General features: G+C 34.9%; 1 protein-coding gene across 2 annotated transcripts; it reads left to right on the forward strand.

Annotated features, from left to right (window-relative positions):
• Positions 1-9545: 9545 nt before the first annotated feature.
• LOC124835991 (Sec14p-like phosphatidylinositol transfer family protein) lies at positions 9546-13311 on the forward strand. 2 transcript variants are annotated; one of them, XM_047311041.2, is made up of 6 exons: positions 9548-9738; positions 9903-10055; positions 10573-10719; positions 11336-11488; positions 11636-11758; positions 12869-13311. In XM_047311041.2, exons 1-6 carry the CDS (start codon positions 9619-9621, stop codon positions 12944-12946), a joined length of 774 nt encoding a protein of 257 aa, XP_047166997.2. In that variant the 5' UTR covers positions 9548-9618; the 3' UTR covers positions 12947-13311. The 2 variants fall into 2 exon arrangements, with proteins under 2 accessions (XP_087961089.1, XP_047166997.2); XM_088104963.1 differs by lacking the exon at positions 11336-11488 and having other exon boundaries at positions 9546-9738.
• The last annotated feature ends 1437 nt before the right edge of the window (positions 13312-14748 follow it).

Below are 14748 nucleotides of genomic sequence, written 5' to 3' on the forward strand. Positions count from 1 at the left end.
ACCTTAAACCCTAATCCTTAAACCCTAAAACATATATCCTAAACCCTAAAAACCCTAATCCTAAACCCTAAATCAGTAACCCTAAACACGAAAACCTAATCCTAAACCCTAACCCTAACTAACTAACCATAAACCCTTACTCTAAACCCTAAACCTAAACCCTAACCTTAACCCCAAACCCTAAACTCTAACCTTAAACCCTAAACTGTATTCCCCTCTATGATTATACCAAAAATTTCAATTGTTGATTGTGTGAAACTATATCACTTTTGATGACTAAGGTTGTCATACAGTCCACATTTTCTCTACGTAAGTGTTGACATTGCACAGCCCTAGCTCCCTGATAATAATAAACCTTAACCCTGAAACGTGAACCTCGAATCTGAACGCTAAACCTTAAACCATAAACCCTAAATCCTAAACAATAAACCCTTAAACATTGAACCATGAAGCCTGAATCCCGAACCCTAAATCTTAACCCTAAACCTCGAACCCCAAACCCTCAAAGTTAAACCCCTAAACCTAACCATAAACCTTAAACTATAAACCCTAAACTCTAAACACTATATCCTAAACCTAACTCTAACCTAAACCTTAAACCCCGAATCCTGAACCCCGATCCCAGAACTAGAAACCCTGAACCTTGAACCTTAAAGCATAACCCTAACCCCAAACCTTGAACCATGAACCATGATCCCTTAACCCTAAACCCTAACCCTAAACATTAAACTATAAACCTTAAAATCTAAACACCAACCAAAACCCTAACCCTGGCCATAACCTCGAACCCCAAACCCCAAACCCCGAACCCCGAACCTCAAAACCCTGAACCTTGAATCCTAAACCCTAACCCTAAACTTGAACCCTTAATCCTTAACCCTTAACCCCGAATACTGATTTTGAACCCCGAACCACGAACACCTAACCCCTAACCCTGATCCCCGAACCTTAAACCCTCAAACTTAAACCCCCAAACCTAACCATAAACCTTAAACTATAAACTCTAAACCTTAATCACTAGACCCTAAACACTAACAAAAATCCTAACCCTAACCTAAACCTTAAACCTTGAACCTCGAACCCTGAACCCCGAACCTTGAACCTTACCTACGAACCCTGAACCAGAAACGCTGAACCTTGAACCCTAAACGCTAAAAAAACCCTAACCGTAAAACTAATCTTTAACCCTGAACCCTAAACCCTAAATCCTAAACCTTAAACCCTAAACTCTAACCCGAAAGATTAAACTATAAACCCTAAAACCTAAACACTAACATAAACCCTAACCCGACCCTAAACCTTAAACCTTGAACCCTAAAACCCGAACCCCGAACCCTGAACACCGAACCTCGAACCTGACCCTCAAACCCCAAACCGGAAACTCTAAACCCTGAACCCTAAACTCTAAATGCTAAACCTTAAAGCCTAACCCTAGAGCCTAACTTTAAACTTCGAACCTTGAACCCTGAATGCGAACCCGAACTCAAAAAGGAACCCGAACCCGAACCTGACCTGAACCCGAAACCTTAACCCCAAACTTTAATCAATAAACCCTAAACTTTAAACCGTGACCCTAACCCTAACCATAATTGTAACCCTAAACTCTAAACCATAAACTTTAAACTCTTATCCCTAAACCATAACTCTAACCCTAACCCTAAACCCTAAAACAATAACTCCAACTCTAAACCCTAAAACAATAACCCCAACTTTAAACCCTAAACCTTAATCATAAACCCTAACCCTAGCTCCAAACCCTAACCCTAACCATAATCATATAACCATAACCCTTGTCCTAACCTTAAACCCTAAACCACCCTAAACCCTAAACACTAATCCTTAAACCTTAAACTCTAAACCCTAAAACCATAAACCCCAACTCTAAACCCTAAAACCATAAACCCCAACTCTAAACCCTAAACCTTAAACCTAAACTCTAAAGCTTAAACCCTAATCCCTAAACCTTAAACCCTAAACTATAATCCCTAAACCATAAACCATAACCCTAACCCTAATCATAAACACTAACTCTAAACCCTAACCCTAAACCTCGGAACACTTACCCTAAACCCTAACCTTAAATCATAAACCTTAACCATAAACCCTAACCCTAACCCTAAACCCTAAATATTAACCAAAAACCTAACCCTAACCCAAACCTTAAACCCTTGACCGTGGACCCTGCACCCTGCACCCAACACCTTGGACCTGAACCCAAACCCTAAACCTTAATCTATAAACCTTAAACTTTAAACCCTTACCTTAACCCTAACCATAACTGTAACCCTAAACCCTAACCATTAAACCCTTATCCCTAAACCCTAAACCATAAACCCTTAACCATAACCCTAACCCTAATGCTAAACCCTAGCCCTAGCCCTAAACCCCAAACCAATAAAAACAAATGTTTTATAAATCTTTTCGCAAATTTAGAATGATCTATAACCTTTCTTGTAATCTAAGTAATACGTGTATGGAGTGAAAGTAAAAGAGATAAGGAGAGAAATACAAACAGAGGATTTATACTGGTTTGGCCTCAATGCCTACATCCAGTTTCCCTTCCAATCAACCTTAGATTGGAGGATCTTTCACTATAATGATTTGAGTTTTACACCAAAGGTTTTACAGAGACTCTCTCCAATGTAAACACCTCTCTTACTCAACAATCAAATATAGAAAGATAGCATGTGCACAAAGAACCACACGTCTTCACTGCATAACCCTTTGAGAACACCTCTCAAAGTACTAAGAGCTCCTCACTCTTCTTCTTGGTCGCACGCACAGGGAATCAACACAATTTGAGATTGCAGAAAACGAAGTTTGATCAGTTAAAAATACACCTCACTCGTGCAGTAGTTGATCAGTAGTGTAAATCCATATTTGTTCTTCAAGAAACCTTCAAGATGTATCAAACTCTATGAATCATGTTTCTTGGAGCGTCTCAACACGTGTAACACTTTTCTCAAATCAAAGATATCAGATATGAAAGTTTAGAATGATCAATAATGTTTCACTTAAACAGATTTTGAAAACTTTTTCTCTTCAAAAACTCATCATAGCACATTTCAACAATATGTTTGCAAAGACACGACTTTTAATTGATTTTACATTTAATGTAATCGATTTAAAACTTGTTGTTTTGCCATAATTTAAAAACATAAGCTATCTGATGAACTTAATAGATTACAACATCACTGTAATCGATTATTTCATACAGAGTTGCTTTGTGCTTGTGGTTTTAACACACAAAAACATCCAGTATGCATATAGAGATATAAGCAAAATTATGATCACAGAAGTATGCAAACCAATTAACATATCAACATATGTATTCATTAAGAATCATTTTCATAGCAACAAATGTATCAAACATAAATACACATTTATGTTGTGTCATGACAACATTTATGTGTTATTACAATCAATGTGTTGTCATCATCAAAAACAAAACAGGGATTGGGTTTAGCACTCACATTGATATCCCTTTCAACACTAACCATAACCTTTGTCCTAACCTTAAATCCTAAACCCTAAACCATAATCCTTAAACCCTAAACCATATACCCTAACCATAAACCCTAAACCCTAAAGCTTAAATCCTAAACTCTAATCCCTAAACCATAAACCCTAAACCTTAATCACTAAACCATAAACTTTAACCCTAAACTTAAACCCTAACCCTAACTCTAATCCTAAACCTTAAAACCCTAATCCTAAACCCTAGAACACTTACTATAAACCCTACCCCGAATCACTAAACCTAAACTCTAAACCATAACCCTAACCCTAAGTCTGACTTCAACCCTAAACCCTAAACCTTAACCCTAAACCCTAACACTAAACCATAAACCCTAAACCCTACACCCTAACTCTAACCATAACCCTAAACCTTAAACCTTAAACATTAACCAAACTTTAACCCTAAACCCTAACCTTAAACGCTGAACCCTGAACCCTAACCTTAAACCCTAACATAACCCTAACCTAAAATCCTAATCATAAACGCTAAACCCTAATCCAAACTATAAACAATAAACCTTAATCATAACCCTAACCTTAAACCTTAACCCTAACCATAATCCTAAACCATAAACCCTAATCCTAAGCCTAACCTAAACCCTAAACACTAACTCTAACCATAACCCTAAACCCTAACCCAAACCTTAAACCCTAAATCCTAACTTTAAACCCTGAACACTGAACACTAAACTTTGAACATTGGACCCTGAACTGTGGACCTTGGACCCTAGACCCTCGACCCTCGACCTTGGACCCTAAACCTTAAACTACAAACCTTAAACTTTAAACCCTAACCCTAAGACTAACCATAATCGTAACCCTAAACCATAAATCGTAAACATTAAGCCGTTATCCCTAAACAATAAATCCTAACCATAAACCCTAAACCCTAAATCAGAACCCTAACCCTAAACCCTAAAATAATAACCCTAACCTCAACCCCAACCCAAAACCCTAACACTAAAACCTAGCCTAACCCTAGTTACACATAATTAACTAACCATATATTTAACTAACCATATATTTAACTAATCATACTAACAATAGTTAACCATAGTTAACCATAGTTAACTAACCATAAACAAACCCCAACCATAACTCTGACTCTAACCTTAACCTTAACCCTAACCTTAAACCTTAACCTTAACACTAACCCAAACCCTAAACTCTAACCCTAAACCTAAACCCTAACCACTAAACCCTAACCACTAAACCCTAACCACTAAACCCTGACCCTAACCCTAGACCATAACCATAACCATAAAACCTAAATCCTAACTTTGACCTTATCCTTAACCCTAACCCTATCCCTAAACCCTAACCGTGAAGCCTAACCCTAAACCCTAACCTTAAACACTAAGCATTAATCGAAACCTTAACCCTAAACCTTAACCCTAAATTTTAAACGTAAACGCTAAACCCTGACCGAAACTCTAACCCTAAACCCTAACCCCTAAACCCTAACCCTAATCCTAAAATTTAAACCATGAAAACTAACCCCTAATTCCTAAACCATAACCCTAACTCTAAACCTTTAGCCCTAAACCCTAAACCATAAACGCTAAACTCTAACCCTACCCATAAACCCTAAACCCGAACCCTAAACCGCAAACCTGAAAACTAAACCCTAACCATAAACCCTAAACTCTAACCCAAACCCTAATCCTAAACCCTAACCCTAACACTTGATCCTAAACCTTAAACCATAAACCCTAAACCCTCAACTATAAGCCCTAAATCCTAAACCTTAAACTCTAACCTTAACCGTAACTGTAACCGTAACTCTAATCCCTAACCCTAACCTTAAACCCTAAACCCTAACCCTAACCTTAAATCCTAAATACTAAACCATAAACCTTAAACCCTAACTCTAAACCATAAACCTTAACCCTAACATTAGCGTTAATCCTAAATCCTAACCCTAAACGCTAACCATAGCCCTAACCCTAACCCTAAACCTTAACCATAACCCTAAAACACTAACCCTAATCCTGAACCATAAACCCTAAACCATAACGTTAAACCCTAACCCTAACACTAATCCTAACCCTAACCTTAACCCTTACCCTAAACCTTAACTTTAAACATTAAACCCTAACCCAAACCCAAACCCTAACTATTAACCGTAAACGCTAAACCCTAAATCATAAATCTTAAACCCTAACCCTAATCCTAACCTTAATCGTAAACTTAACCCTAAACACTAACACTAACCATAGCCTAAACTCTAAGCCCTAACCCTAAATTATAGTCATAACCCTAAACTATATTCATAATCGTAAACCCTAAACTATAGTCATAACCCTAAACTCATGAAACCTTGGGGGAACAACTTTTGGAACATTTCTTTATATAGTGTTTTCTTGGAAAGTGTTTTTTTATGTTATTAATGTGATTGATTATTCAAATAATTAAAAGTATAGAGTTTATTTGAGAACAGACACTGAAAGCATTGGTTTGTTACGCTGAAAATTGTGGTTCAGTGTCTTTTAGTTAATGTTATGTTAAAAATAATAATAATATATATATAAAGAAAAGAAGAAATTATCTAGTAGTTTTCAACTAGTAGAAATGTTTTGGTGGTGTTTAAAGATAATTTTAGGTTTTATTTTAAAGCTTTTAATTAAAGTCTATTATCCGGGTAAATGAGTCATGTAATGAGTTGTCTTTATATTTTCGAGTTGTCAAATATGGTTGTTTAATGATTGAAATGAAGATGTTGGTTTGATTCTTGTGCAACTACAAATTGCATTATTTATAATTTTTCTATGGGACATGTTTTTGATAAATCCAATTTTCGAAGCGGAAAATTTTTGTACATAGGGAGAACGTAAGATCCAAGAAAAATACGTGTGATTTATGGGTGAGATGTAAAGTGAGTAGTTTTGCTGTATAAAAAAAATAATACATTATGTTTAAGTATGTATAACCTAATTGGTAAGAACTTTTCTTGGGTTATATTATCTTCGTAAATTATTTGTTTAATTGTTTTAATAATTTACTAGTATATGAAAATGTATGGTGTATAATTTATATTTATATGTTGCATGTATTTATCAATGAAATGTGAATAGCATAGTGGTTAAGGTTTTAGGATTGTGTACTATATTAGATGTTTATTTTAATCTGCTGCTTTGGTCATGAGTGGGAGTTGTGGCTATTAAGTGAATTAAAAAGAAACAATGTGGATGTTGGGAAGGAGCGTATAAGAGGGAATGGAAAGGAAACGTGCTTATCATTTTTTCGGCTTCATTTTCGGTCAGTTTTAAGTGCATTTTTCTTTTAAAAAATAAGTTTCATTATAATAGGAGGATATTTTTGGTGGTTGGGGAGGATGAAAAGAGATTTTTGGAATAGGGGAATAAAGGTGAGGGCAACAGAGGTGAGTTTTTTTTAAAACATAAACACAAAAACCTTACGTGAACTGAGAGACCGAGAGAGGTTGGACTGTTTGAAGAGAAGAAGAGGAACTTCTAGCTAGTAGCAGGACTTGAGTGAAAGATGGTAGGTTTTGCTATGAAAATTAGATCAAGATAGTAGCCTTGGCCAAGGTATGGGAAGCTACCTTAGTTATTTTTCCTTGCTTTCAATATGTGTTCTGGGTTCTTGCTGTGTTCCGGATTTATCCTATTATGATGTGTTGAGTGTGTTATACGTCCCAACATTTAAGGTCCAGATAGAGCCTTTAGTGTTGAAGCTAGGATCTGTTTTATTGTCTTGACTCTGCATGTTGGTTTTTAAGTTTGTATGATGCTAATTTTTTTTTTTGTTTTACGTGCATATGGGTTGTTCGGGGTTGATAACAGCAGCTATGTTGTAGCCATGAGAGTTTCGTGATTTTATGCTTGGAGAGTGGCTTATAAGTAGAACCTGTGACTTTTATAGTTATATCCTTCCTTGTGGCTTTGCATCTTGTTTATAAATTGTAAAAAGAAAGTGTTTTCAAGTTCTGTATAGCAAAATGAAGAAGTGTTTTTGTTTTGGTTTTGGCTCATTTATTTTGAGCAGGACCCGCTTAAGGGTAGTAGTTTCTTTTGGTTTTATTATACTTTATAAATCATTTTATTGTAAAAGCATGAGTGAATAGGAAGAAAGTTATATTGGCTACGTAAAAGCATGGAAAGAATGATGCATGGACTAGTAATTTGTGAATTTGTGGGACCCGCGACATTAATGGCTAGTAAGACACAGACTTTTTATTTGTTCAAGTGGGGCCACTTCATGAAAAGTGAAGTTGATGTTCATTTTAATATGAAGCAACGTGAATTGAGAGGAAAAAGAGGGAGGGGTGCGCTTAGAAGAAAGGAAAGAATGTGTATATGTTAGTTAACTTTTGATGGTGTTGACCTTTATTAGAAATTGGTTGGAAATGTTTTTATACGAGAATGAATGATTTATTATTTTTGGATTGGTATGGAATGTTATTTATTTATTTGTTTTATTTATTTTATTCCTTGAGTAGAACTCATGAGAAGTTCATATTCAATATATTGAGTTTCGAATGAACTTTAGATAATGATGAATGAATAGTGTTAGACAGAAAATGAGAATGGTTATTATACTATGATGAACTTTGATCGATGAGTGGAATGATTGAGTGTTGAAGTTATACTTGGTGTGACTAATTCTTTTCACTATTGAGTTATGGTATTGTGGAGGCTCATGGTGTTATTGATGATGAATGATTAATGATGAGGTTATTCTAATAGAGGTACATGTGATGATGATTCGTAGTGACGATGTGTTTGGAGATGATGTTGATAATGATCACGGTGTATAAATGATTCTGTTAGTAGGATAGTGTTGTGGTGATTGATTTGTCATTAAGTTGTGTTTACTTTGATTGATTTGTCATTAAGTTGTGTTTACTTTCTCTGTACAGATTTTATTGTTATTGGTTGTGCTATGGTAGCTTATCCATACTTGTGTTTGTGGTCGTGTGTGTCTTGCGATGATCGTATAACTTTTGGTTATACGGGAGCAGATGTTGCAGATGCTTCATATGCATGATAGAGATGCGAGAGTGGGAAAAGATTATTTAATGTTTTTGTGTTATAAATGTCAGAGACAATGTAATTGGAGTTACTTTATTTCGTTTTTATTATACTAATTTCGATATTATATAAGTGGATTTCCATAATGGTATTATGATTTAAAAAATTTTAAATTTTACTCTTAATCGAAGCATCCCAAAAATTGGATGTTACAAAACCTAAACCAAAAACCCAAACTCTAACCCTAAACTTAAACCTTGACCCTAAACCCTGACCCTATCCTCAACCACAACCTCAACTTTAATTATAACCATAACCCTAATCATAAACCCTAAACACTAACACTAAACCCTAGCTTGAATCCTAAATCCTAGCCCAAACCATAAACTTTAACTTTAAATATAGTTAATTAACCCTAACCTTCACCATAAATCTAACCCTAATCATGACATGTTTTTATTTCAATGTTAGTTAAGAAACGTGTTTGACATGTTAATAAAATTTAACGTAATAAAGTATATAACTTTTATAATTTTATCATATATTTTTTTATTAAATATAGTAAGTTAATTTTTAATAAAATACAAAAACTTAAAAAATAAAATAATAGAATAAAACATATTAATTAAGGATAAAATTGATAAAAAGAACTGTATGTATTAAAATAAAATTGCTAAAAATTATTGAAGTGAATCCACTTTATTAATAAGATTATTAAATATTACAATTAAATTAACAAGTTATAAAAAATGAAAATTTAAAATATATTTTAATTCTAAATTTTATTTGTTTGATGTGTGATATATTAAAAAAATAAAAGTTGAATAATCAATTATATAAAAACTTGTCTTATGTAAGAGATATTAAGAAGTAAACATTTAAAATTAGAAATTAATCATTTATATATATATATATATATATATATATATATATATATATATATATATAAATGGTTATAATTAAGAGTAATTTTGTTATATATAAAAATAAATAAAATAACAATTTATTGATAATAATATATGAAAGGAGAACGTGTGGTATAGCCGTGGAGCAACCTAAAGCTTCACCCACCGTTAACGTAAGGAACAGCACGGAATTGATAGACATGCGTACTCTAAACCCAACCGTCGCTGCTCCTCTTTCTCTTTCAAACTTTTCCCTTAGGACAAATTTCCTTGTTCGATGCAGTAATCTTCACTCGCAACCGCAACTCGACACGCGCAAGGTAACCACTTCTTTCTCAATCTTCCATCCACGGCATTTCACACTTTCTTCTCTTTAAGTGCACAATAACAGTTTAATGCTCGGTCAAATTCAAATGCATAATTTTTAGTTTAGGGCATATCTCCTCATGTTCATTACTATCTTAATTAAAAAAGAATATTGCAGTTAGTTCTTTCAGTGAAGGAAAATCTTGAAAAAGAACACCATAGCCTCCCTGTTGGAAGAAATGGAAGGGATGACGAAGATATGATACTGTGGTTTCTCAAAGATCGCAAGTTTTCTGTTGAAGATGCTATTTCCAAGTTGACTAAAGCGATTGTATCCTTCTCGTCATTGTATCAATGTCCAATTTTATTCATAACGCATCACCACCGTTGTTTGAGGAGTAGGAAATAAGCGAATTTGACAAATTTTATTTTCTACTCGCATGTGTAATTTGATCTGTCCGAAAATGAGCCTTGTTGACGTGTTCAATGTGGACTGTAAACTTGGGTTTTGCTCTGATGTCTTTTGACCATGGTGTGCTTTGAGCAATTAAGGTCCAAGGTCTTTTGAGTTCGGCTAACGCTCCAGCCAGGTTTACACGCCATGGCGATGCATGTATACCTGTAAAAGACGCTCATACTTTCCGGTCATTAAGAAACCTACTGCGTCAATAAGCAATCCTTTGTCAACACCCACCAGGGTGAAATCCAAGTCCAAAGGTCACCTCGAACATGTCAATTAGATCCATTTTCGATATATCTGAACTAATCTTGTTCGTATTAATGGGATTAATTTTCTTTCAAATTTATGCCTACTACTCATCTTGTTGCTTTGCTTTCTACTCTATAAGAAATGGCGTCAAGATTTTGAGGTGTCTAAATTGACCGATGAAACTGTTAAAGATGCTGCTCAAACTGGAAAAGGATATGTACACGACTTTCTAGATATTAATGATAGACCTGTGCTTGTGGTGGTTGGATCAAAGCATATTCCTATGGTAAGAGTAGAAGTGGTAGTTGTTAGTATTTTATTATGCTTTATTGCTTTATATTTCTTGTTATTTTTATATTCCGTGAAATGAAACGGATTCGAGAAAATGTTAATACTGGCATGCAGCGAAAATTTGCTTTGCAGTGAAAGATATGTTTCAATTTTCTGAGGATAATAATTAAGAGTTTGACGTTGGTACTCTGATTTGCGTTTGAACACCTATTTAGTTTAGAACGCTAATGACCATAGAGACAGGGACTGATGTTGTAAATTCATTGGAATGTGGGAAATGAGTAAAACAAACACAGTCCCTAACCTCAACAACTTCCCTGCCATGCTTCCCCTCTTTCTGCTTCTAGAACCTCATCACTTGCAATTGATACTTCTTCTCTGTATCATAGATGTTAAATTTGGGGAATTAATGTGATTGCCTAATTTGGTACAAATTTCTGGTTGTAAGTATATGCAGCTTGATGTCACTGGAATAACTGAGGTCAACTGCATTACATATTACACACTGTACTTTACTTCTTTAGTTTATGTATATACCTCAGATATAACCGGCAGCCTTGTGACCTTTGGATAACTATTTGTGACAATGTGGACAAATAATTATGTGACAGGCACTAGACCCTGTAGATGATGAGAGGCTGTGCGTTTTCTTAATTGAGAAGGCATTAAGTAAGCTTCCAACTGGCAAAGAAAAACTACTTGGAATAGTTGATCTCAGAGGCTTCAGAACAGAAAATGCTGATCTTAAATTCTTGACTTTCTTGGTAATAGTTTTTAATATCTGCCAAACATAATTCAGTTAAGAAGTCTGAATCATCATCACCTAATGTAGTTTGAACTGTAGTGCCTCACTAGAAAGAAATTGTGCAAAGAGCAGCACAACAGCTAATATATTTCTTTATTTTTGGCAGTTTGATGTATTTTATTATTACTATCCGAAGCGATTGGATCAAGTACTATTTGTGGATGCACCTTTTGTTTTTAAGCCAATTTGGCAGCTAGCCAAACCCTTGTTAAAATCATATGCTTCCCTGGTAAGTGATTCTTGTCTTAAATGCCTGTTTTTAATATGAAAAAAGTTGTTTTCCCTTTATGTTTAAGGGCTGAGTGCTTGAGATGGCTTGAGTTTTCTGAAGGGTTACCCCGTAGTATAACCTGACCCTATGTGTTGAAACTCAAAATTTGAGGGGGAAAAAGGGAGTTATCTGGTGGAAACTGTGGGCTTGGACCAATAGGGTTTGTGGTGGACCTTACTCATTTTTGTGAATTTCTTTGGAATGTGAACTGGTTTACTGGGTCCTAAGATAAGATAAAAATTAATGTTGTTCATTGTAATTTGATCTAATATCACAGAAATAGGAGGCAATTGCCTGCTGAAGAGTAGCTATAGTGCCACCTTCTCAATCTGAGGTTGAGGGCTCCTGTCTTAGACCCTTCCCTTTAGGTTCAGTCAGTTCCGTGTGATTTTCGCCAGGGGTGTAGTGACAATGTGTAGGTGATTGGGTAGTGTTGCTGGATTAGAGGCCAGGAATATTGCCTCCCGAGAATAATGACAGAAAAGAGATGAATGATACTTTCTGTTCATTCGTCATAATTCATTACGGCGGGTTATATATAAGGGAAAATAACCAAAAGCATAACAAAAAGTAAAGGAATGCAATAGCAAATGCGTAACAGAAAATAGAGGAAGGTAATAACAAACATAACAATAGCCCATAGCGGATTGACACCACAGCACTGAATATCTTTGCCAGATTTGAGGAATCTTCAGTGCACATAGGTATCTGTGTTGAGGCTTGATATCCTCCTCACTAATAAACCCAACTTCAGATGTAGCTTCTGTAATGACTGGATCAATAGGTACTGGGCTGCTGCGGTTCATAGAACAATGTTCCCATCCAGGAGTTCCCTCGTTTCTTTGGGATGACGATTGTGTAACTGACTTTAGGTTGTGATTAAGTCAACTAGCTGAATGTAATTGGGCTTATGGGATGTAAGATTGTTGGCTCATATGTTTAAGTTAAACAATAACCCAAATGATTAATTTCAGCACTGTTTGGCGTTAAATATCAACTCTTTGTGCTGCTCCATCATCATCTTCTTCTAATTATTTCTTCTCCTGCCTCCCCCCTTTTATTTTACAGGTAAGATTTTGCTCTGCAGAAACTGTTAGGAAGGAATATTTTACAGAAGAAACTTTGCCACCAAACTTCAGAGATTGAAAATTGGATGGAATAAAAAATTGCAGCAAAAGTTGCAAACACACTCGTATTAAGCGCGTTTATCTTGGGATTTAGAAGAAACACAACATTTATTTCGTCAAAAACTTAGAAGAGCTAAAGGAAGGAATTTGATAAAAGCAGTGCTGATATAGGCACCCTTAATGTTAAAAGCTTAAAGTAGCTAAAGAAAGGAATTTAAGAAAAACAGTGCTGATATGTAGGAATATGAAACCAAAAGAAAAAAAATCGTTTTCAGTTAATTACTTGCGTTTTGGAATTTTGTCATGTGTTCTGTCTAATTTCTGTTGTACAAGCGGTACAAACTTGTGTTTTAAATGCATATTATTTTAATTTTTTATGGGTCATTTCAATACTTCTAAATATTGGACGTAACCCGTCATACAATTGTATAATTGTTTAGTATAATATTTAGTCCTAAAGAAATAAAAGAGAGGGGAAAGACATCTAATTTAAAAGTCTGTCTTTTCCATTTTCCTGTCAATAATTTATAGATATTTTAGAGGATTTACTCGCAATACTTCTAAAATTGGCCAATTAAGAAATATCTCACTTAAATAAAATTACATTTATGCTATACTGATCAAACATTATAAACAACGATACTAGCAATGCATTTAAATATTATTCAATATAAAATTGTCCAAATCATACGATATCAGGGATTAAGAGGAATTTCCTTAATATCAGTATCTGGCCTCAATGAAATTTAGTTCATCACGCAATGAACTGATCATATAATGAAAACGGCTGATAAAGAAGCTCTTGATCACAATAAGATCAATAGTAAAGGGAGGAAATCTTTACGATACTCATTACTGTATCGTAGGAAAACAATCTCGAAGTGCCTTCCCTACACGCCTAATGCTTTGAGTTTGAGGTTCTTTTCTTTGAGGAAAGTGGTCCACTAAACTGGTTTATGATCTATTTCTTCAAAGACAAGATGCTGAGGTAACTTCTTCCTGTAGGTGAGGAATGTTCCACCATAAGCTGTGTAGTTGAAGTACTCACGTTCTAAATACAAGTCCATCATTAGTAGTTAAAAATTACACATCGAAGCATGAAGTGGTAGAAGACCTTAGCCACTTTAAAAGTTTTGGATGCATTGCATATGCTCACATTCCACAGATCAGCACAGAAGCAAATTGGGGGGAGTAAAGCAGATAAATGAATTTTTCTTGGTGTTAGTGATATTTGGAACGCTTATAAATTATATAATCCTAACACTAAGAAAATTGTCATAAGCGGAGATGTTGTATTTTATGAATTTTTTTTTTGGAATTGTAATGAAGATGCAGGGCAGCAAGGCCAACAACTTAATTTCCTAGATTTTGATGATGAAAATGGAACAGAAAAGTAACCAATAAGCGCTTCACAAGATGAGCAAGGTGTAACCCAATAAATTCCAATAACTATAAGAGAGCTGAGACCACCACACAATAGAGGGAAGCATGCGTGGATGTGTGATTTTGAAGTGGTAGGAATTATCAATATGATGATCCACTTGTTCACTCTGTCTTCTTTACAAACTGTGATCCAATATCCTTTGAGGAAGCAGTCAAAGAATCAAAATGGAGACAAGCAATGGATGATGAAATCACAGCCATAAAGAAAAATGATACGTAAGAATTAACAAAACTTCCAACAGAGCAAAATACAATTGGTATTAAGTGGGTACATAAGACAAAATTAAAAGACCATGGAGAGATTAACAAGCACAAGGCGCATTTAGTAGCAAAAGACTATAAACAAGAATTTGGTATTAATTATAAAGAAGCTTTTGC

This window comes from Vigna umbellata, chromosome 1 (genome assembly GCF_029865625.1).
Source record: "Vigna umbellata cultivar VRB3 chromosome 1, Vumbellata_1.0, whole genome shotgun sequence".
Lineage (NCBI taxonomy): Eukaryota > Viridiplantae > Streptophyta > Magnoliopsida > Fabales > Fabaceae > Vigna > Vigna umbellata.

What these genes read in the sequence shown, in the direction of transcription:
- LOC124835991 (XM_047311041.2), top strand. Translation starts at nt 9,619, where the DNA reads ATGCGTACTCTAAACCCAACCGTCGCTGCTCCTCTTTCTCTTTCAAAC. An exon ending in CCAAGTTGACTAAAGCGATT is followed by an intron (nt 10,056 to 10,572) that starts GTATCCTTCTCG and finishes CTACTCTATAAG; the next exon opens with AAATGGCGTCAAGATTTTGA. An exon ending in TTAAATTCTTGACTTTCTTG is followed by an intron (nt 11,489 to 11,635) that starts GTAATAGTTTTT and finishes TATTTTTGGCAG; the next exon opens with TTTGATGTATTTTATTATTA.